This window comes from Amphiura filiformis, unplaced genomic scaffold (assembly GCF_039555335.1).
Source record: "Amphiura filiformis unplaced genomic scaffold, Afil_fr2py scaffold_29, whole genome shotgun sequence".
NCBI classification, from domain to species: Eukaryota; Metazoa; Echinodermata; class Ophiuroidea; order Amphilepidida; family Amphiuridae; genus Amphiura; species Amphiura filiformis.
This window is the reverse complement of record NW_027305493.1, coordinates 398,101-420,042: the sequence shown is the minus strand read 5'-3', so window position 1 is coordinate 420,042 and position 21,942 is coordinate 398,101. Positions and strand designations below refer to the sequence as shown.

The following is a 21,942-nucleotide window of genomic DNA, read 5'->3' as shown; positions in this document are numbered from 1 at the left end:
TCAATGTTAATTTCAACATACTAATGATATATATAGAATAAAAACACGGAATGAATATTATTTCAATATTTCCTTTTTATCCTGAAATTTTGAAAGGAATTAAAACGTTACAAAAATAAATATATTTTCATCAAAAAGTATTCATAGAAACACCGACAGAAAGAAGCTTATCAAAATATGGCGTCCGTGTACAAGATTCCAAATTTCGCTGTTTTGTGCTCATTTTTTTGAGCGTTATGGCGAGCGACTGAAGCTCCCAGACCTCACAATTCCCGAGCTACAAATTGCATTGGAGCACGAGGTTGTTGGTAAGAATATGCGAGTAAAAATATGGCTTGGAATTGTATTTTAGCTGCATACGATCATGTTACAATCTATTTTATTATCACATTTTTTTTTTCAATCATATTTTGCATGCAGTCCAAGTTTGTTGTTTAAGCTTACATGCTTAGCTTTAGCATGTTTCAGACTTCTCGTTAAGGCTTAAAAAATGTGCGTCCGTGTGGACGCAAGTTAGCCGACAAGGTTGCAAAAACTTGCGTCCAGACGGATAATCATGATTTAATCATTACCGTGATCGCGGGAAAGGCTGCGTCCCTGCGACGTGCCAGAACGCGAACAGCAATCCCTCGTTGGCTAAATGCTACACATACCAGGACCAGGTCTACACCTCATCAAATGTCGAATGTTCAAATAAAATAAAGGGGCATTTACGCTGTGATATTCCATCTCCAGTAGCTATGAAAATTGACAAAATGTTCTCATTTCACATAAAAGTTTTGGTCTGAAAATCAATGGTCAGAAACAGGTGCAAAATTTTTAGGAAATTTTCATACTTTCTGCACTTCTTAAAATTAAATTAACATGTTGTTGATGCTAAAACATATGCTGCCGCAATAATACAAAAAAAAGGTATCATTTTGATTTTGTCTTAAAATTGCTTTTATGCCTTCATTTTTGAAAATTGCAGGAGCTCTGTTTTAAATCACTCTCCTGAGTTTACTAAGGTGCTCAACAAGGAGCTCAATATTTCAATATCTGTATTAAAACATCTAGGGATCCAAGTAGCGAGGAGCTCAGTAAATCATACTCCTGAAAATGATGTTGTTAAAAGGAGAGCTGTGGAGCTCTTTTGCAATTGAGCTCCTCAAAAACGAAGGTCTGTGACGTTCATCGTTGTTAATTATAATGTAATATTTACTGATTTTTTAAACAGATTATTTATTAGGTTGTTGTGATGAATAATTAAAAATAAAAATTACCGGTACTGTACAAACAAGCAAGTAAATGCATCATTTTTTACCACGGCGATCAGTTTTACACAAAAGCTATTTTACTTGATGAAATCTATCACAGCATGGCAACTTCTTATCAACAGGGACAATTCAACAGATGGTTCCCTTGACTACCCTCTCTGAATTTTTTAAGGGGTACTACACCCTCGATATAATTTGTGTCTATTTTTTGCATTTTTCTCAAAACTAATAATTAGTGGTAACAAAAGTTATGTATACAGTCTGTAGGGGCAAGGAATCCAATTACTACACTGTAATTTCAGTGACCCAAGACAAGCGGTTTGTTATTTATGATCAGAAATAAGGTACCGCTAGGATGTACCTCGTTTCCTGTCATATATACTGAACCGCTTGTCTTGAGTCACTGAAATTTCAGTGTAGTAATTGGATTCCTTGCCCCAATAATACATAACTTTTGTTACCAGTGTGTAATTATTTTTGAGAAAAATGCAAAAATAGTCACAAATTTATCACATGGTGTGTAATACCCCTTAAATTTCACTCAAATGTTACACCTATAGCCATTAGAAAAACCCACAAGTTTTAGATCCCTAGCCCTTATCGGTTTCCTGTGGGGGCCGATCAAAAATTGGGGTGGGGGGCCTATTTTTACCATCAAATCTGACTTTTGAAATAAATGGAGGTTTTAATGGTGTCCAAATTTCAATTTCAAGAAAAAAAAGGCACTCTCTGTGAGCTACTGTGGTCGCAACTTTTGAGTTGAAGAAAGCCCTCTATAATATATGCAATGTGGACATTGCAAACAAAGTGTTAATTTCATCAACTGGATTTCTCCATCAAACCATTGTTAAAAGTAGTAGATTTGCATGCTCCAAAACTTACCGCATATTTTTTCATTACCGTATTTTGTCAAATAGTCGCCTCAAATAAACGCCCCACCACTTTTTTTCAACCAAGATGTTTCAAAAATGCAGATATTTCCATGCTATCTTGTGTAGTAAGCTTACCAAGTTGCGCACATGGTCGACAATAGCGTCAATAATTGGCGAAAATCTGGATCAGAAACCCGGAAGTGAGCCAGAAGTCAGTATTTCTAGTTCATAGTTTGTCATTTTAGCGTGTGTTTTTAGTTTACCTAATGATTTTAACGGGAATTATCGGGAAAAACCCTTGGGAAAATGTAACGCCCCCGGGGGCGTTTATTTGACGAAATACGGTATTTGCCAAAAAATTTCATAAATTCACTGGCCAGAAACATAAAAAATGGCTTTCAAAGTCAGCAAGTTTGAAGTTTGTAAAACAGTCTTAAAAACGTGAAAAATGAGTCTGCAATGATGTTGTTCACAACAAGCATGACAAGCGCAAGCCGTCGTCTTCAGCAAGGCACCGCCAGCAGGTGTATCCACGATGTCATTAGATCCTGAATTACTGTGGATACGTATGGCACTTGTTTCAATTTTTATATTTATTAAAAGGGCATTTCGTGATCCACAGCCTCATCCCCCCATTTTTCTCAAAAAAAGTTGAGATTTTTATATCACTGGAAACCTCTGGCTACATAATGTTTATGTACAAAATATTTCTTGCAGATTAATTTGTTCAGCTTTGATATCGTGAAATTTGAATTTAGTTGTGGTGCACCAGAACGAAATTACAACGCATTGTCTATGGAGCAGTGTAATACACATAATCATGCATAACTCGCGAACGCAAAATCGGAATCAACTGAAATTTTGGGAATAGGTTTTTTTCGTGGATATCTAATGAAAAATGACATAAATAGAGGATGCTAGGATCACAAAATACTCCTTTAACTAAGTAAGGTGTATATGTGGTCATGTGTCATATGGTGGGGCACATTTGCGTTACAAGCACTGATTTTGATCATTTGTCTTCTTTGTCACTAAAATTGATACATATATCTAATACTATACATCTCACACCAGCAAAACTATACATTTTTGGAAAGCTTATGTTCCAAGGAATCCAACTATGCAAAATTGAAGTTGGTATACAGGTTGCGTAAGAAAATATATAGGGTGATATCATGAAAAAATTAAATTTTACTAGTAAATTGATTATTTATTGCATTTGCTACTGATATGATTGACCAAAGTGGTGATACAGGGTGCGAAAATATACGTAACTTCATGCACAAAATGTTGATTACATTTTGGAAAATATTTTCTTTAGAGTGTATCCTACATTTATTTTAACTGCATATTTAGATACCTGGGGTAAAAAGCTTTCCAAAATGTATACTTTTCCTATCTTAGGGTGTATAATTCTCAAGATACAACAATTGAAAGCCAAAACGCATGTTGTGACTGAAAATTTTGGCATTTGTGTGTAAGTGAATAGGAAAAAAATGTGGTTCTTGTGACTTGCAGTTCTCAGTGAATACTTGTAAACACGATTAGATAAAATTAATAGCTGAATATGAATAATGAAAAAACAAGCTTTCATTTGAGGTATGATTTGCATGTACATGTATAGCACACAATTTGACAATGATACTTTAATTAAAATTCAAAAAGATATCATGTCTTCAAAGCATTTGCCATAGAGATTGTACATACTCCTCTACCACTTATCCTCTACCACTTATCCACCAGGTTTACCTTCGTTAACATTTTAATATTTTTCACTAATTAAACAAATTTGAATTCCAAATTGTGAAACATTTGAAAATTAGAATAATCAAGCTGTACAATGAGCCCAAACTTGATGCAATTGGACCAAGAATAGCTTTGTGACAACAAGTTAAATCAGAAAGGGGAGAGAAAAATGTAACGCCACCAGGTATTTTGTGGTCCCACCATAAGACATGACCAAGTACAAAATAAAACAATTGAAATATAAGTGCTCAAGGAATCCTTGTATTTTGTTTCCAATCATTTGTATACCCATGAAAAAACGTCAAAATAGTTAAGAAATCTTGTAGTTTTCACAAGAAAATTTTATTTTATGAAAGAATAGATATGAATGACTGAATGTTACATAAAATGTACTGTAACTTCATTTCTCAGAACGAAGTTTCAAAATTAAGCAAGTTGGTGACCAATTATCATGTCGGACGGAATCTAGCATGTCTGATGGAATTTGTCAATTTTTCCATTATTACATCTGTAATAAATAGAGGTCAATACTTTAAAAGTATACACAGCAAAAATGCATTAATACATGACTGAATCTTTATAATGTACAGGTAAAAAATATTGGATTTTGAGAATTTGCCAAAATAGTTAACATTTCATTTCGTCCGACATGATGCATTCCGTCCGACATGGCCCATTTTTGAGATGTTGCCCTTTCCATGACAATGATTGTTGAATAAAAATTGTTTGAGAAATTTAATTTATGAGTGTTCCTTTGCATGGACTGCCTTTTGAAAATCAGGTTAAGAGCTGTAAAATGCTCTTCTGGTTTCTTCAAGAAGAGCTGTTTGCACCTGTGACCATTAAATCGTAAAGAATTAAATGAGTTATTTAGGGGAGCTATTAATCACTCTTGCAAATGCAACTTAAAGGTCCGTAACCCGATCGACAGCATCATCCCCCCGGTTTTTTTTTCATTGTTGATGAGGTTTTGGTATCACATAATAGATACTATTTTTCTCATTACTATCCTGAAATTTGACGCTCCAAGTCGATGTATTTCGGAGAAATCATGAATCACAGCGGTTTTTACAGGTTACCAGTTTGTAAACAACATTTGGTAAATACTTTGGATTTCTGGGAGGGAATTATGAACGAAATATCAGTCACCGCAACAGCTACTTTGGATTCGCGTCATACACATTCTGTGAAAAAGCGAACCACACTAACTGCTGAGGAGACGGTGCGCCGTATATAGTTATGAAAATGGCAACAATTATCGTGGTGTGCTAAATAGCTCAATTGATTAGCGCGTTTGTTTTTTACTCCGAGAGGTACCGGTTCAAAACCCGTATCGGAAGGTTTTTTCCTCTCCATTTTACCCATTCTTTTTTTATTTTCATTTGAAATGTACATATTGCAAGGGGAAATATATTTTGTTTCCTTTTTTTCTGAAAGGTACTAAAAAAAAAAAAATTTCCGTTCAATACGGGCCGGGCATTGTACAGCATGTCAGCATTCGTCATTGCTCTGCCCAGAATGCAATTCACGATACCAAGGTATTGGATTGCAAATTTGGCTATTTATTCACATTTACGCTGAAAATGCTCTCGTTTTTTCACAAAGCAGTATAAAGGAGGCGATATTTGATATTATTATGTAATTTTAAAGACAATCCATATCCAAAACCAATAGGGTTACCCCCCTTTAAGAGGAGCTGTAGAAGAGCGATAGCTCTAGCTCCTCTCAAAAGGCAGTCCCTGCCTTTGCTTATTTGGCAGTGACTTTGTAAGATATTGTTGTAACTTTCGATACCGATTTGAATGTCAAAAGCCTGGGAACCCCATTTGTATCAATTCCGTCCGACGTGGTCACTTTTTCCCGTCCTCCACGAAGCCATCAAAGGTTTTTCAGACGATACTGACATAGCATGATAGCTATGTATCATATCCATACCCATGTAAGGGAGGACAGTTTTTATGGTCTACTGAGCTCAGCAATGCTTTGCTGTCTTCGATAGCGCATTGTATCGGAGAGGTACCTGGCTTTTATCAAAGCCCAAACCCATTAAAGCCTGTAGCAAACTCATTTAGGCTCCGCTCAATTGACAACTCTGCTCCGATACAACGCATTGACCGAAATATCGATTGAATCAATTTTACGACCATGCTTGAATTAACAACCCCTTGAAACCTAATTACAGCACTTTATGCAAACATAAACTTACACACATTATTTACTTTCTATTGACCGCAGAAACGACCCGAGACATGCGTATTTAATGACCACTTGAGTAGTTGATGAGTGGGTCGTTATGTACTTACTGAACACAAAGGAAATTGATTTTGGTTTTACCATCGACCGTGTTTATAATCCTGCTGCTCTGCTGAACGCTCCGATAGATATCAGCAAACTCGTATACTGTTCGCTTGTTCCTATCGAACGCTCTAGCGTACATGAACCATTATCGAAGACAGCAAAGCATTGCTGAGCTAAGTAGACCATAAAAACTGTCCTCCCTAAAATAAAACCAGTCTAGTACGTCAGTCTTCTGGAACAAAAATGACAGCCATATTTGCTATCAAATTCCATGCGAAATGATTACGACAATTTTGAAGCAGGCCCAATTTGTGTTCACAGACTGTGTGGAATGGAGGCAAGAAACTCTCAAGGCGATTTCTCAAAATCTCTTTAAATTTCACAGTAACCACTCATTTTATCTGAATTTTTGTTTTTTTAGTGGTTCCGGAACTGAGGCAGATTATTTTCCAGTTGTTGCAGAGAATTGTCAAAAGCATCAACAAGGAGAAATGGGAACGCAAACTTGTACAGGTAAATACATTTCTGCCCAAAATGGGCTATTCCAGTTGAAATCCATACACCCCTTATCACACAAGTACATTTAAAATGGGATTACCTGAATGGGTGACACCATTTAAAATCTATTCTGCTGCCTCAGTGGTCAACCGTCATGTCATATCGTCCATAGGGGGTGATGGAATTTCACCCAATTTTGTTACCTCAAAAGTCAAATACTCTTGGGTGAAAGGGTATTTGACTCTTGGGTACCGGTACCTAATATTTCCAAGAAAAAATCATTAACTGTCAAGAGTCAAGATTCTTATACATGTCATGGGTTTTACACTATTTTGCTCTAGATATTATAATGTTTAAATATTTGTCCATTTTTTGATTATTGAAATAAAGTTGGAAGAAGTTGGAAGAAGTTGAAGTTGATATTTTCTTCCCATTTCCCATCAAAATGTAGTCAATTCAAGTGCTCTATTTAGGTGAACCCTTGAGGCCCAAAGCTAGAAAAAATCACTGCTGATCCACCGTTACGCTACATGAAATTTTGATGAACTCCCGATCAATACTTGAGCTTCAACCTATGTCATCACCTGTTGTTGATTTACGAGTCTAGAGTCTTACAAAGTGTCTCAAAATGTGGACCAGTGTAACATAAACATTTTACAATTCTGTGGCCCCATGCATGAACCTGATGGCATAGGTGGTGTGAATTGTTTATCTTGTTTATGTTTATCTAAAAGGAACTGCAAAGCAGTCTATTAATGTGTTTGGATTTGTTTTTCTTACAGTTGATTGGGGACCACTATTCCGAAATGGATGCATGGGAGATAGAGAGAGTTGGCTTTGTCAAATGCAGACTGGAGACTAAGATAGATGTCCTCAAGGTAAATGTTGATGTTTATTGAAAAGCCTGCCTCTTCCAAATACAACATTGGAAACTCTTGAACTGTCCAGAATGTATAACGGTAGTTTTTGACTTTTTATGGTAATTAGTCTACAAATTATTTGTCTAGTGCTTATATTAAAATCATGAAATGTCAAAAATGTGATTTGTTCCTGGGTCACATTTGTGACACGATCAAGGGGAATGAGTCGGATGTCACTAATATTGATTTTGAGATATTAGCAAAGAAAGTGTTAAAATTCTTTTGTTTTATATTGTTTTCAGCGATTGATAAATTGACGTAACTTTGTAAAGAAAAGTCGTATCAACATGGGGTTTTCAGTTTCTGAAAGCTCTAAATGTTCTCTTTAGAACCCTCATTTTCGACCAGGGTCGACATGTGACTCATTCCCCTTGATCATGTCACATACTGTATATCCATATCAAAAGAATGCACTTGTCGGCTGCCTTTTTCAGGGAAGTTTTCAGGCTTTTGCCTGATGAATTCAGGCTTTTTTGTTGTCCAGATTTGCGCAATTTCTTTTATTTCCAGCCTGTTTTAGGGCCATTCTGGTCATTTCCGTGCTGTTTTTCAGGCTTTTGGTCAAAAGTGGACTTTCATCCCTGCTTTTTACATAAATAGCTAGGAATAAATACCAGACTACATGTACTAAATCTCAAGTGGAGGTCACTTGAAATCATCCCTAGGTCACATGGTTAATAGGAATGTATTCCTAAACCATGTGACTTGGGATGATTGATGATTTGAATTGATCTCCACTTGAGGTGAATCTGGTATTTATAATAATAATAATAATAATTTATTCCTAGTCATTATGTAAAAAGAGACCCATGTAGCAGCCAACAAATGCATTCTTTTGATATGGATGTACACATGTGTGCTGTTAAGGTGGTAATACACCCCCTGATTTTTAGCTTTTAAATAGAGTGACAAAATGGCTTTTTTCACATGTTTTTTTCAATATTTCGAAAAAAGAGACAAATTTAAAAAAAAATTTAAAAAAACCTTCCCTAAGTTCATGTCTCTTCTTCATGAAAAGCTAACTGATTTTTTTTTTTTTTACTCCGAACGGATTTTTTTCTAAGTTGTCACAAAAAATTGGGGTAAAAAAGTGAATTTTTGTGATTTTTTCAAAAACTCAAAGATTTTTGAACAAATCTGACGTCACCTTGGGATTCCTTGACTCATTTTCTTTCCAAAAATGTACAGTTTATACTTTGGACATACAATTCAGAAATAATGATGCTCGAAAAGGTCCATGTTCTCTCCCATTACTCTGGCCTTAATTCATTTTTGTAAACGTTTTTATGATCCAAAATATTATTAACAACTTTTTGACAAATTTTGTCTTTAAGACAGGAAAAAAAAAAGAAATATTCTTAAAAAATGCAGTGATTACAGTGCACTACACATCTATAGGCAGTAGGCACAACACCTAGACATTGATGGGTGTGGATAATGTGCGAGTTCGAGTTGCGAGATGCGAGTTGAAATCTGCGAGGTGCGAGTTGAAATTTGCGAGTTGTCAAAGGAAGTTTTGAGTTGGTACCCGACATTGATCCACAAGCCTCAGCACACTTTACAGTGTTAGCTAGGATGGTGTACCATACTCAGAATTTTACCATTTTTTCTTATGACTTTGAATTTTACCGTATAATGACCGATATTGTTACTTACGTTTCTCTTGTCACCAGTATCTCTGCGAATGTCAATTTGATAACAATGTCAAATTCAAAAGTAAGGTCAACGATGAAGAAGACCCTGAACAGATGAGAGTGAAGCCTATTGGCAGGGACAAGACGGGACTTGTCTATTGGTTTCAAAAGGTATATTATATCACTGATATTCATTTTATTGGTTGATGGGCATTCAATGTTTTTATGCTTGCTAGTTTTTGCCATCCAATCGACACTTACCGTATTTCGTCAAATAGTCGCCCCCCCCCCCAAATAAACGCCCCACCACTTTTTTCAACCAAGATGTATCAAAAATGCTGATACAGTAAAACCTCATTATAACGAAATCTGATACAAGAAAAACCCTGTTATAAAGAAGTATTTTTCCAGAACCAAGATACAAAATTCTTTTGTTATTCATTGTTTTTACAACCCTGATATAACGGAATTTGGATATAAAGAACTAATTTCTCTGTCCCTGACAACTTCGTTATAATGAGTTTCCACTGTATTTCCATGCTATCTTGTGTAATAAGCTTACCAAGTTGCGCACATGGTCGATAATAGCGTCAATAATTAGCGAAAATCTGGATCAGAAACCCGGAAGTGAGCCAGAAGTCAGTGTTTCTAGTTCATAGTTCGTCATTTTAGCGTGTGTTTTTAGTTTACCTAATGATTTTAACAGGAATTATCGTTCTAAAATTGACCTTGAATAAATGCCCCCCCTTGGGAAAATGTAACGCCCCCGGTTGACGAAATACGGTATGCAGTGCATTGTGCATTATTATTGTTGCTTTTCTGTATAAACCTGCCATGTTTTGATAAATGCGTAACAAAAATTAAAAATCTTAAATAAAAAGTTATAGACTTTTTATGAGTGATATAAAACAATAGTCTTAGATTTTTGTATTGTGAGAAAATACTCACTTGGTGAAAGCTGATGGCTTGTGAAATGGAACAGTCCATCTTTCACCTTGCAATTCATGACAGAAACAAACTCACAGATTTTATAAATGGATTTGCCAAAAAAGGCGTACCACTGGGAATTCCACTTGCCCATGTCGGTACTGTCAAGCTAATTGTGTTGACATCTTGATAAATGTTATTGGTAACCCCAATTACCCTATCTGCTGCCCCAGTTCCCTAAATTGACAACTTGATAAATGATACTAATGCTAACCCCAGTGACCCTACAAACTGGATAGAGGCTATTTGGAGAATGATCTACTCACCATAATACAGGTAAATATTGGAAACAGATGTCTAGGCTCATTTCCTTTGCAAAGTTTAATAACCTGTATTTATCAGTATGCAAAGAAAATTAACCCACTTGTTTCTGGGGAATATTTTGCATGCATGAATACACAGGGCAAGCAAAGTTGGCTAAATAGTTCACATAGACTAGTGCAGCCAAGAGGGGCCACTGAACTGTGCATGCCCAATTTGAGTTGAACTTGAAAACTAAAAATATTTGTCATACTACATATTTGTTATTCATTAATTTGCCATTTTACAAATCATTCATAAATTCGTCATTAAAAAATGAATATTTTATAAGTCATGAAAATATTTGTAATGATGAAACTTAATTTAAAATGCTATAAATTGTTTCCTTAACATCCAAAGCACATTTTCTACATTTTTTTAATTTGTCAAATTCATAGACCCTTTTTTGACAAATTAATCTTTTCAGTGTACGTGCACATGTTATGTCACTTTGAACAATTAAGTGTTCTCAGAAAAGTGTATGCAGATCAGAACTACCAAGCAGCAATTATATCACATTCACACAGGCTTTTTATGTGATATAAGTCTATTAATAATAATCAGTGAAGTTTAGGCCTACTACTTTCTTTGAGGATGGCATTAAATTAATTAATCCCTGCTGCCATAATGTAATTTTTTTTACATCTACACCAGGCACAAAAAGAAACTCATCAGTTATATTCATCCTTGCTGTTCAATAACTTGATAATTTTGGATTATTCTTAAATATACATTTTGTTAATTTGACTTTTCTTTCTCATTTGACACCCTGTTCGTGAACATTGAGCAATAATTGACCAAGATATGCGCCTCCAAACTCTCAAACCCCAAAATGAAATGTTGCAATTTTAACGATTCAATTGTGGCTGTTACACTGTGTGCTTTATTGATTGGCCCGTGGTGCTTGTGTGCAATATACAACGATAGCGTTCCCATTAAGCTACTTGCAGTTCCGCCATTATGCACTATGTGTGGGAGAGCCTCGAACTGGCAGCATACATGAATGGGAATTGAACTAGTCATAACGTTCTGTGTAAGGTTACATAATTCTTCCTTTCATGTATGGTGCCAGTTCGAGGCTCTCCCCGCACATAGTGCATAATGGCGGAACCGTGCAAGTAGCGAATTGAAAATCGTTGAAAATGCAACTTTTGATTTTGGGATTTGAGGCTTTGGAGGCGCATATCTTGGTCAATTCTTGTTCGTTTTTCACTAACAGGGTGTCAAATGAGAAAGCAAAGTCCAATTAACAAAATGTATATTTCAGAATAATCCAAAATTATCAAGTTATTGAACAGCAAGGATGAATATAACTGACGAGTTTCTTTTTGTGCCTGGTGTATATCTTCAATTTTATTCACACTATGCAAAATGCTTCCTGACCCTCAACCCCATGTCAAACTTGGTGTGGGTGTGGGGGTCATTTGAGCCTCAAAACCATGTCTATTTTCAAATTTATATGTGATTGAGAAAAATAAGCTGCAATGAAGTCTTAGGGGTGGTGCAATAATTATATGTACCCCCAGGGTGATGAATTATAGGGGGGTAAAGATTTTTTGGCAGGCCAAAAGCGGGGGAAGCATTTTTGGCAGATCGAAAAGTCGGAGTCAAGCGATTTTTGGCAGGTCGAAAGGGGGGTGGGTCAAGCAATTTTTGGGCACCGTTTCTATATTACGCCCTAAAAAGGTGTAGGAAAACATTAGGAACACGTTCAAACATGCAACATTTCCTGCTCGCTGCGGTCGCTTAAATAAGATAAGACAAAGGTTTTAAATTGGGGTTCCCAAAAATCTTAGTGTGTAGGACTAGGGGGGCAAAGAATTGTTGGCACATCAAAAGGGGGAAAAGGGTTTTTGGCACGTCAAGGGGGGGGGGGGGCAAAACATTTTGGCACGCCTAAAGGGTGGGGCAAGCAAGTTTAGGCAGACCACTTTAATTATTATTGCACAGCCCCTTAGTAATGCTGATTGGTACAAACAATTCTTTTATTATTACGTTTAACTGCTCAAGGAACCATGCAAATCCATTCAATATGACTCCATTATACTTATAGGAGGAGTGCTAGGAACATCCCTATGAAACTACTTTCCTGTATTGTACAAATATATTGTAGGCTGTTGGGGCAAAAATTGATCTTCTTGAGAATATTTCAAAATTGTTACATATAATGGTTTCCCTGTGTTCTTTGTCATCAATCCACCTGAAAAAATATTCTATTAAATTAAGGGCGTACTACACCCATATATTGGTTTGATTGGTCTAAATAAATATTTTTTCATTTATAGCTAGGCGATATATGCACGGATCATGTGAAATAAAAAAAATATGAAAAAAGAAGAATAAAAGTGCTTTTAAACAATTGTAGTAAGTCATTTTAGCCCTATATATATTTTGTTTACTGTATCCTAGTTACTCAGATGCTTGTTTCATAACATACCATGATTTATTCTATTCAGCATGTTCAAGTAGGGTACATGAATAGAATACATTAAATCCTTTGTTATACTCTCTATAGAAAATCTAGTGGTGCATGCAAAATATATAAACACTTACACAATGGATGTATAGTCATTAGTCAATAATATTATAATGTGTTGTTAGGAGAAGAAAAGGCTATTAGGTCACCGTATGTCAGGTTATAGTTCAATTGGTTCAGGTCAAATTTAAGCATCAATTTTGAATACACATGTGAGAGTTTGTGATATCATAATGAGGAATAATTTTGATATTCTGTCTTTAACTGGATATATATCGAGAAGTGCAAGGTGGATATACTAATATACCTTGGGATGTAAATGGTGAGTACAATTAAAAATGCCTAGTTAAGATGGATTTCACAAATAAATATAAAATAGTTACCAAAATCACAAAAGCTAAGCTTACGGAAAACTACCCAATATGGTGGTATAGGTGACAAGAAATACAATTTTTTTCAACATTGCTTTAGTATGGTTGTGGTAACCTGTTACCTGTGGCTTAATTAAGTTTCAGTGAAATAATGTCGCAAGTTAAAAATACAAAATATAGCTCAACATTGAAAATAGAAGCATTTTAACCAGTTTCTTTTTTTTTTTTTTTTTAGCACCAAGTTCATGAAGTCATAAAAGAAATCAGGAACCACTTATTCCCATTTTACATATCAACTTTATTTCCCTAACGTGTTAGCAACACATATCCAAAATTTTAACGAAATCCGTTGATAGTAAGCTTTCCAAAATGAAGTGAATTTAAATCATCAGTGATGTACCACCTTTTGGCTTCTACTTTTAAAAGCATGTAAGCTACGTTGATACCGATGCCACCAATAAAACGAGAAGATTTGCCCTTCATTTTGCATACCACTTTGTCCAATTTTTTTTTTTTATTTCTTCACAAAATGCATAAAAATACAAAAAATAATCAATGGGTGTAGTACCCCCTTAAGGTCTGAAATACACAGTATGCCTACACATAAATTGTATTTGGGGGGGGGGGGGATAGGTGTTTACTATCTATGGTGTAATTTCTCCAAACAATAGTTCATACAGGATGTTGGTACATACCCTAGGGATACATATTGGCAGATACAGAATACCAATGGCACACTCTGTACTATATTTAAAATCTATGGTACTATATAGGTATGTACCTATTTCAAAATCAGATTTTTTAGGCCTATACTCCGGTAGGAATAGGCTCCTACCCATTTTTAAGTGTAAGAAGAATAGAGAATTTAACTTCTTTGCAGTTCAGGGAATCAGGTTATGCTTTTTAATTTGCCACATAGTGGATTGACAATAGACATATTTATAACTGTCAAAATAGAAATAAATGGATTATACAGTGGAAACTCACTATAAGTTGTCAGGGACAGAGAAGGGGGGGGGCAAAACATTTTGGCACGCCCAAAGGGGTGGGGCAAGCAAGTTTAGGCAGACCACTTTAATTATTATTGCACAGCCCCTTAGTAATGCTGATTGGTACAAACAATTCTTTTATTATTACGTTTAACTGCTCAAGGAACCATGCAAATCCATTCAATATGACTCCATTATACTTATAGGAGGAGTGCTAGGAACATCCCTATGAAACTACTTTCCTGTATTGTACAAATATATTGTAGGCTGTTGGGGCAAAAATTGATCTTCTTGAGAATATTTCAAAATTGTTACATATAATGGTTTCCCTGTGTTCTTTGTCATCAATCCACCTGAAAAAATATTCTATTAAATTAAGGGCGTACTACACCCATATATTGGTTTGATTGGTCTAAATAAATATTTTTTCATTTATAGCTAGGCGATATATGCACGGATCATGTGAAATAAAAAAAAATATGAAAAAAAGAAGAATAAAAGTGCTTTTAAACAATTGTAGTAAGTCATTTTAGCCCTATATATATTTTGTTTACTGTATCCTAGTTACTCAGATGCTTGTTTCATAACATACCATGATTTATTCTATTCAGCATGTTCAAGTAGGGTACATGAATAGAATACATTAAATCCTTTGTTATACTCTCTATAGAAAATCTAGTGGTGCATGCAAAATATATAAACACTTACACAATGGATGTATAGTCATTAGTCAATAATATTATAATGTGTTGTTAGGAGAAGAAAAGGCTATTAGGTCACCGTATGTCAGGTTATAGTTCAATTGGTTCAGGTCAAATTTAAGCATCAATTTTGAATACACATGTGAGAGTTTGTGATATCATAATGAGGAATAATTTTGATATTCTGTCTTTAACTGGATATATATCGAGAAGTGCAAGGTGGATATACTAATATACCTTGGGATGTAAATGGTGAGTACAATTAAAAATGCCTAGTTGAGATGGATTTCACAAATAAATATAAAATAGTTACCAAAATCACAAAAGCTAAGCTTACGGAAAACTACCCAATATGGTGGTATAGGTGACAAGAAATACAATTTTTTCAACATTGCTTTAGTATGGTTGTGGTAACCTGTTACCTGTGGCTTAATTAAGTTTCAGTGAAATAATGTCGCAAGTTAAAAATACAAAATATAGCTCAACATTGAAAATAGAAGCATTTTAACCAGTTTCTTTTTTGATAGTTGTGGAGCACCAAGTTCATGAAGTCATAAAAGAAATCAGGAACCACTTATTCCCATTTTACATATCAACTTTATTTCCCTAACGTGTTAGCAACACATATCCAAAATTTTAACGAAATCCGTTGATAGTAAGCTTTCCAAAATGAAGTGAATTTAAATCATCAGTGATGTACCACCTTTTGGCTTCTACTTTTAAAAGCATGTAAGCTACGTTGATACCGATGCCACCAATAAAACGAGAAGATTTGCCCCTTCATTTTGCATACCACTTTGTCCAATTTTTTTTTGTAATTTCTTCACAAAATGCATAAAAATACAAAAAAAAATCAATGGGTGTAGTACCCCCTTAAGGTCTGAAATACACAGTATGCCTACACATAAATTGTATTTTGGGGGGGGGGGGATAGGTGTTTACTATCTATGGTGTAATTTCTCCAAACAATAGTTCATACAGGATGTTGGTACATACCCTAGGGATACATATTGGCAGATACAGAATACCAATGGCACACTCTGTACTATATTTAAAATCTATGGTACTATATAGGTATGTACCTATTTCAAAATCACATTTTTTAGGCCTATACTCCGGTAGGAATAGGCTCCTACCCATTTTTAAGTGTAAGAAGAATAGAGAATTTAACTTCTTTGCAGTTCAGGGAATCAGGTTATGCTTTTTAATTTGCCACATAGTGGATTGACAATAGACATATTTATAACTGTCAAAATAGAAATAAATGGATTATACAGTGGAAACTCACTATAAGTTGTCAGGGACAGAGAAATTAGTTCTTTATATCCAAATTTCATTATATCTGGGTTGTAAAAACAATAAATAACAAAAGAATTTTGTATCTTGGTTCTGGAAAAATACTTCTTTAAAACAGCCTGTTTTTCTTGTATCGGATTTCGTTATAATGAGGTTTTACTGTACATCTTGATCTTAACAACATAATTCAGTCAAATAATGCAGTTTCAAATAATATTATTTCGGTGACATCTTTTAAAATAATTGGTCTGTGCAAAGTTTACACAAAATTTAACAAGTGAAAAGATAACCAAGGCAATGCATGTACAGGAACAGTTGAACCACAAACCCTAGAAAGAATTGCATTCTGTATAGTAGAGGGCAAAAAGGTTATTCAAAATTGGTCCAACGCCATACCCCTAATGGGCCGTAAATAGATTTCACATCTTGCATAAAGCTGCGATCACATAGAAGTATACTATTCGGGTATACGGTGCACGTTTTACAGGTGCACGCGTATATAGTTAAATCGAGCAAGGCAATTTCATAGTACCGGGTCACATAAGGCTACGATCGCATAGAAGTATACTATTCGGGTATACGATGCACGTTTTGCAGGTGCACGCGTATAGATTAAATCGAGCAAGGTAATTTCATAGTACCGGGTCACATAAGAGCTATTCGAAAAGGCCGTATACCTGCGTATAGTATAGTATAGTGGGAATCGCGCATGTTCGATTTTAGTGCAGCGTATACCGTCCAAATTTTAAAAACCTAAACCATATGTGGGCAAATTCATTTTTTTAATAGATGCGCTATCTAATTCTGCACATTATGACACCTCATTGAATGCAATGTGACCTCAAGAAGTAAAGTTACAAGCATTTGATAAGACGAAGAAAATGGGTAAACTGACAACTCGCTATTCGCTGTAAGAAATACGCTCATTCGATCAGGCTGAGTTCACATAGTATACTCCTATATGAACTCAGCCTGAATGAATGAGTGTATTTCGTATAGCGAATACCGTATACCGTATACTTCTATGTGAACTCAGCCTAAAGGGCACAGGTCTATCACAGATGATCGATCTTGGTATTAAGGTAATTGACATTTGACAGGTATCAATTCCCATGGTGAGCCCTGTTAGCTTCTGTTACCTTGGTAACCATTCAGGAATCTAAATTTTGTATTTCTAAAATCTGTGAGTATGTACTTGGCATGTATATATTATATTAACAGTCATTTGAACAAATTTATTTGAATTAATAATCCTTCTAAGTAAGTGCATTTGTATCACTTACTTTGTGGGACGTTTCATCTGAATGAAACACCTCATGAATGTTGTTGACCATGATTGATGACCTAACCCCGATTTCAAGACCCACTGGTGGTGCATTTAAGTTCAAATGTAACAAATCATTTAGTTCAAATGTTGTTTTTTTTGTTGCTTTTATTATTATTTAGGATCAAGACACTAATCTACGGGTTTACAGAGAAGAACAAGATGATGAAGATGGGGAAACTTGGGAAATGGTGTCCACGTAAGTACAACTTTTTAAACATTTTCAGTTTATTTATTTATTTATTTATTTATTTATTTCTTATTTAACCTGGGGTGACCAATCAATGCACTGGCACTGTTCTCCCTTGGTTCCCAGTTAAGTTACATTTGTAGCTCAATTGATGTGGAAAGGCACTCATTTGGGGTTTTTTTTAAATGCCATTTCATAGGTAAACCGTGGAGACTGAAATTCTCTGTTTTGTAAATGTTAAATTCTGTGTTGTTTTCCATTTTCTAAAAATAACCATAAAAATTACCCACTCTAGGGAAATTCAAAATGTCAAAAATGTTTCTATCTGGAAACACTGAATCCAACATGGCACTGCATGTTAATGACAAATGAAACTGCAACTATCAGTACGACGGCAACTTCATCTACTTCCGGTTTATTTTACCGTACGTGACCTTTGAATGACGTCATATTTTATTTTTTTTTTTAATTTAAAGGGCCCGTATTTTCGTGCGAAGCGCCGCACCAAAACATTGGCTATTTTACCATGAAAGAATTTGATTTATTCAAATTCACATATTTTTTTAAAGAGATAAACATATGATTAGAAGTTCCATTATACTGAAACAAATCAAATGTTTTCACTTGATGGAGAAAAAAAGGTTTAATCTCCGTAAAAATTTGAAAATTCTGACTACGCATTCACCGACGCGTTTTACAAAATCCTTCAAAACACCTTTTTTCTGAGCTCGCCGCCGTTGATATTTTCCCATGTGTTAGACGCTTCCTAAATGAAATTTGTATCCCAAACCTTATACAAATTGGTTGTTTTATACGGCAAATTCACACCCTAAGTTTGTTGTTTTTTCTGAGCTGTGCGTAATGCGTATACGCACAATCAGCCATGATCAATAATATTACCTTCAATTATTAAAAACAATTAAATATATTGCCTTTCTTTTATGAATTTGAATTCGTTAACATAAAATGCTTGTAATTATATATTTTTCAAATCACTGACGATAATCGGCGTATTTTCTATTTCAAATCAAAGTTGGAATTAATAATCTTTATGACTGACGGAAATTCCCGGCCTGGTTGGTCATTGAGCTCGCCAGGCCCAGACCAGAGCTGCCCAGGACACGGCCACGGGTGTTGTCTTACTGTGCTGGCGGCGGTCGCTGCTGGTCTGGTTCTTTACCTGCCCGTATAACATGTATAATAAGCTTAGGCCTATTTGATATTAAGATATTGAGATCCAAAGCTAAGCTCGGACACGATCTGGGCTGATGCCTCTCTGCACAGTCTGTGGCATGTGAATGATCATCACTCGATAAGCTTACTGAAAATTCATGAACTGAAACTGCATGGTGTGATAATTTAAATTTTCTTTTCGTGTATTGGGCACTTGTAGACTAGGAGCCCAGACAATTTATTCAGCTCAGAAGAGACAAAAGGTTTGATGGTCTGATTATGTTAGTATAGGCCCAAGATTCAATATTCCATATTGCTGCCGGGTCACAGCCTGTACGTTCAGCCTGGGGGTCACAAAATAGGGGGCCAAAAATGCATTTATTCAGCTCAAGAGAGACATGGACAAAACTTGTTGGATATCACTCCCAGGAGGATACTTTTCATGCCTATAGCAATGACAGCAACTTTGGCCTGTCACGGGGCCCAGACAGTAGCCCCAAAGGGCCCGCCCATATGGTGTTATTCAGCTGAAGAGAGACAAGGATGAATCTTTTTGCTTTGGAACTATTACACATTGGGGTGCACAAAAATACCAATGACAGCAATTTTTTCCTGTAGGGGGGCCCAGACAGTAGCCTCAAAGGGCCCAATGTCTCATAACTGATTTATTCAGCTGAAGAGAGACATGGATGAATCTTTTTGCATTGGAACTATTACCCATTGGGGTTTACAAAAATACCAATGACAGCAACATTTTCCTGTACGGGGCCCAGACAGTAGCCTGAAAGGGCCCGATGCCCCATAACAGGTTATTCAGCTGAAGGAAGACATGTGTAAATCTTTTAGCATTGGAACTATTACACATTGGGTTGCACAAAAATACCAATGACAGCAACTTTTTTCCTGTACTGGGGCCCAGACAGTAGCTTCAAAGGGCCCGATGCCCCATAACTGGTTATTCAGCTGAAGAGACATGTGGATGAATTTTTCTGAATTGGAACTATTACCCATTGTGGATTACAAAAATACAAAGGACTGCAACTTTTTCCTGTACGGGGCCCAGGCAGTAGCCTCAATGGGCCCAATATCCCATAACTTGTTATTCAGCTGAGGAGACATGTGGGTGGATTTTGAATTGGAACTATTACCCATTGGGGTTTGCAAAAATACAAATGCCAGCAACTTTTTTCCTGTCACGGGAGCCCACACAGTAGCCTCAAAGGGCCTGATATCCCATACATTTTAGCACCCGTCTGGTAAGTTCAGAGTTTATATATACCAGTGCTGCAGAATGGGCGTCAAGTCTACACTACATCAAAAGTCAGAGCTGAAACATTTTGCCAGACCTTTGCCGCTAAATGTTAGCTTAAAAGAACAGAAAAATCTGCTCCTGAAGTGAATTTTAGCATTCTTTTTATTTATTTATTTATTTATTTATTTATTTATTTATAACATTTGGCACAAGGCCAGGCAGATCCAATATTGATTACACAATAAATTGAAGGATTGCCCTTACATTAAAATCAAAACATTACTAGAAAATACATAATCAATACAGAATAAAGTAAAAACAAAAAATAAATTATGTGAACTGGAAGAAGCATTGACAATAGCCTCAGGGAGATAATTCCAGATGGAGGAGGCAAACGGACAAAATGATCTCTGGGACAATGAAAGCCGGCGGAAAGGAACTTGAACAGCGGGGAATTGAGGTTTCTTAGACCGGGTCTGGGATGAGGCTGGAAAGGGTCGGAGAGGAACAAAGATTGGCAAAGATTTTAAATAAGTGACACAGAGAAGCAACATCACGACGCTTACTAAGAAGAGGTAGGTCGGAATCCAAGAGAAGGTCCTCATGGGAGTAGAATCAAGACGGTTGGTAAGGGTTATGTTCAGAGGATGCCAAGTAGTACAGCCATACTCCAGAATGGGGCGAACCAAGGCCAAGTACAAAGAACGACGGATGCTGAAGGGGGCTGATTGGAAAGATCTATGGATGAAGCCGATGATTTTGCGAGCCTTTTTGCATATGTGATCGATGTGAAGATTCCAAGAAAGCTTGTCAGACAGCCAGACACCGAGAAATTTGACGGATGGTGACCTTGAGACATCAAACGTAAGGCAATGGCAATATCAAGAAAGAGAAATCTAGCCAAGATATATATTCTGTTTGGTACCACCAAACTGGCTGAGAAGGAGGAGCTGGAGATCCCGGGACTCACAGTCGACAGCAAGCTGACCTGGACAAAGCATATTTCTAACGTCTCATACAGAGCAAGACAGGAGTTGGGCGCTCTGAAGAGAGTTGCAAATAAACTTGATGTCAGAGACAGAGCAACTGTTTACAAGGCTAAAGTTTGCATTGTGATGGAATACCGTATACCTCACTGTCTAAGATGAGGGCCAGCACACCCACTCTAGGATTACTAGACTCTATCCAGAGTTCTTGAATGTGTCACTCCTCATGGGCTATTGTTCACTTTAGTATTTAAAAAGCAGTAAAAATGTTTTTCAGCCAAAAAGACACACAGATCTTTTGAATTGGAACTCTTGCATATTGGGGTTTACAAAAATACCAATGACAGCAACTTTGTTCCTATACCATGATACGAGGGCCCAAAAAGTACCCTCAAAGGGCTCGATGTCCCATAACTGGTCAATCAGCCAAATGTAATGTGCATGTTAAAATGCAGTGGGGACACCATGAAGGAAGAAAGTGTTAATTTTTAAATGCTCTCTTTTTCCAAACAAAATTGGTTTAACATGAGGGAATAAAGTCGCATTGTGCCGAATGAGGCTTTAAAATTGGCTACTGAAGAAGCTATCAATTGCTGATATTGATATCGATGAAGTAGTACCTTTCTCCTGCTGATATTGGTATTGATGAAGTAGCTATTTTTACTACTGGTGA

The 21,942-nt window shown here is 36.1% G+C and overlaps 1 protein-coding gene across 1 annotated transcript in view; it reads left to right on the top strand.

Moving 5' to 3' along the window:
- Positions 1-177: 177 nt before the first annotated feature.
- LOC140143816 (uncharacterized) overlaps positions 178-21,942 on the top strand; it is a 55,529-nt gene continuing 33,764 nt past the window's right edge. Inside the window, 6 exon segments of the mRNA XM_072165626.1 lie at positions 178-222; positions 224-308; positions 6,594-6,685; positions 7,453-7,548; positions 9,264-9,395; positions 17,791-17,867. Coding sequence (XP_072021727.1) covers positions 178-222; positions 224-308; positions 6,594-6,685; positions 7,453-7,548; positions 9,264-9,395; positions 17,791-17,867 — 527 coding nt within the window.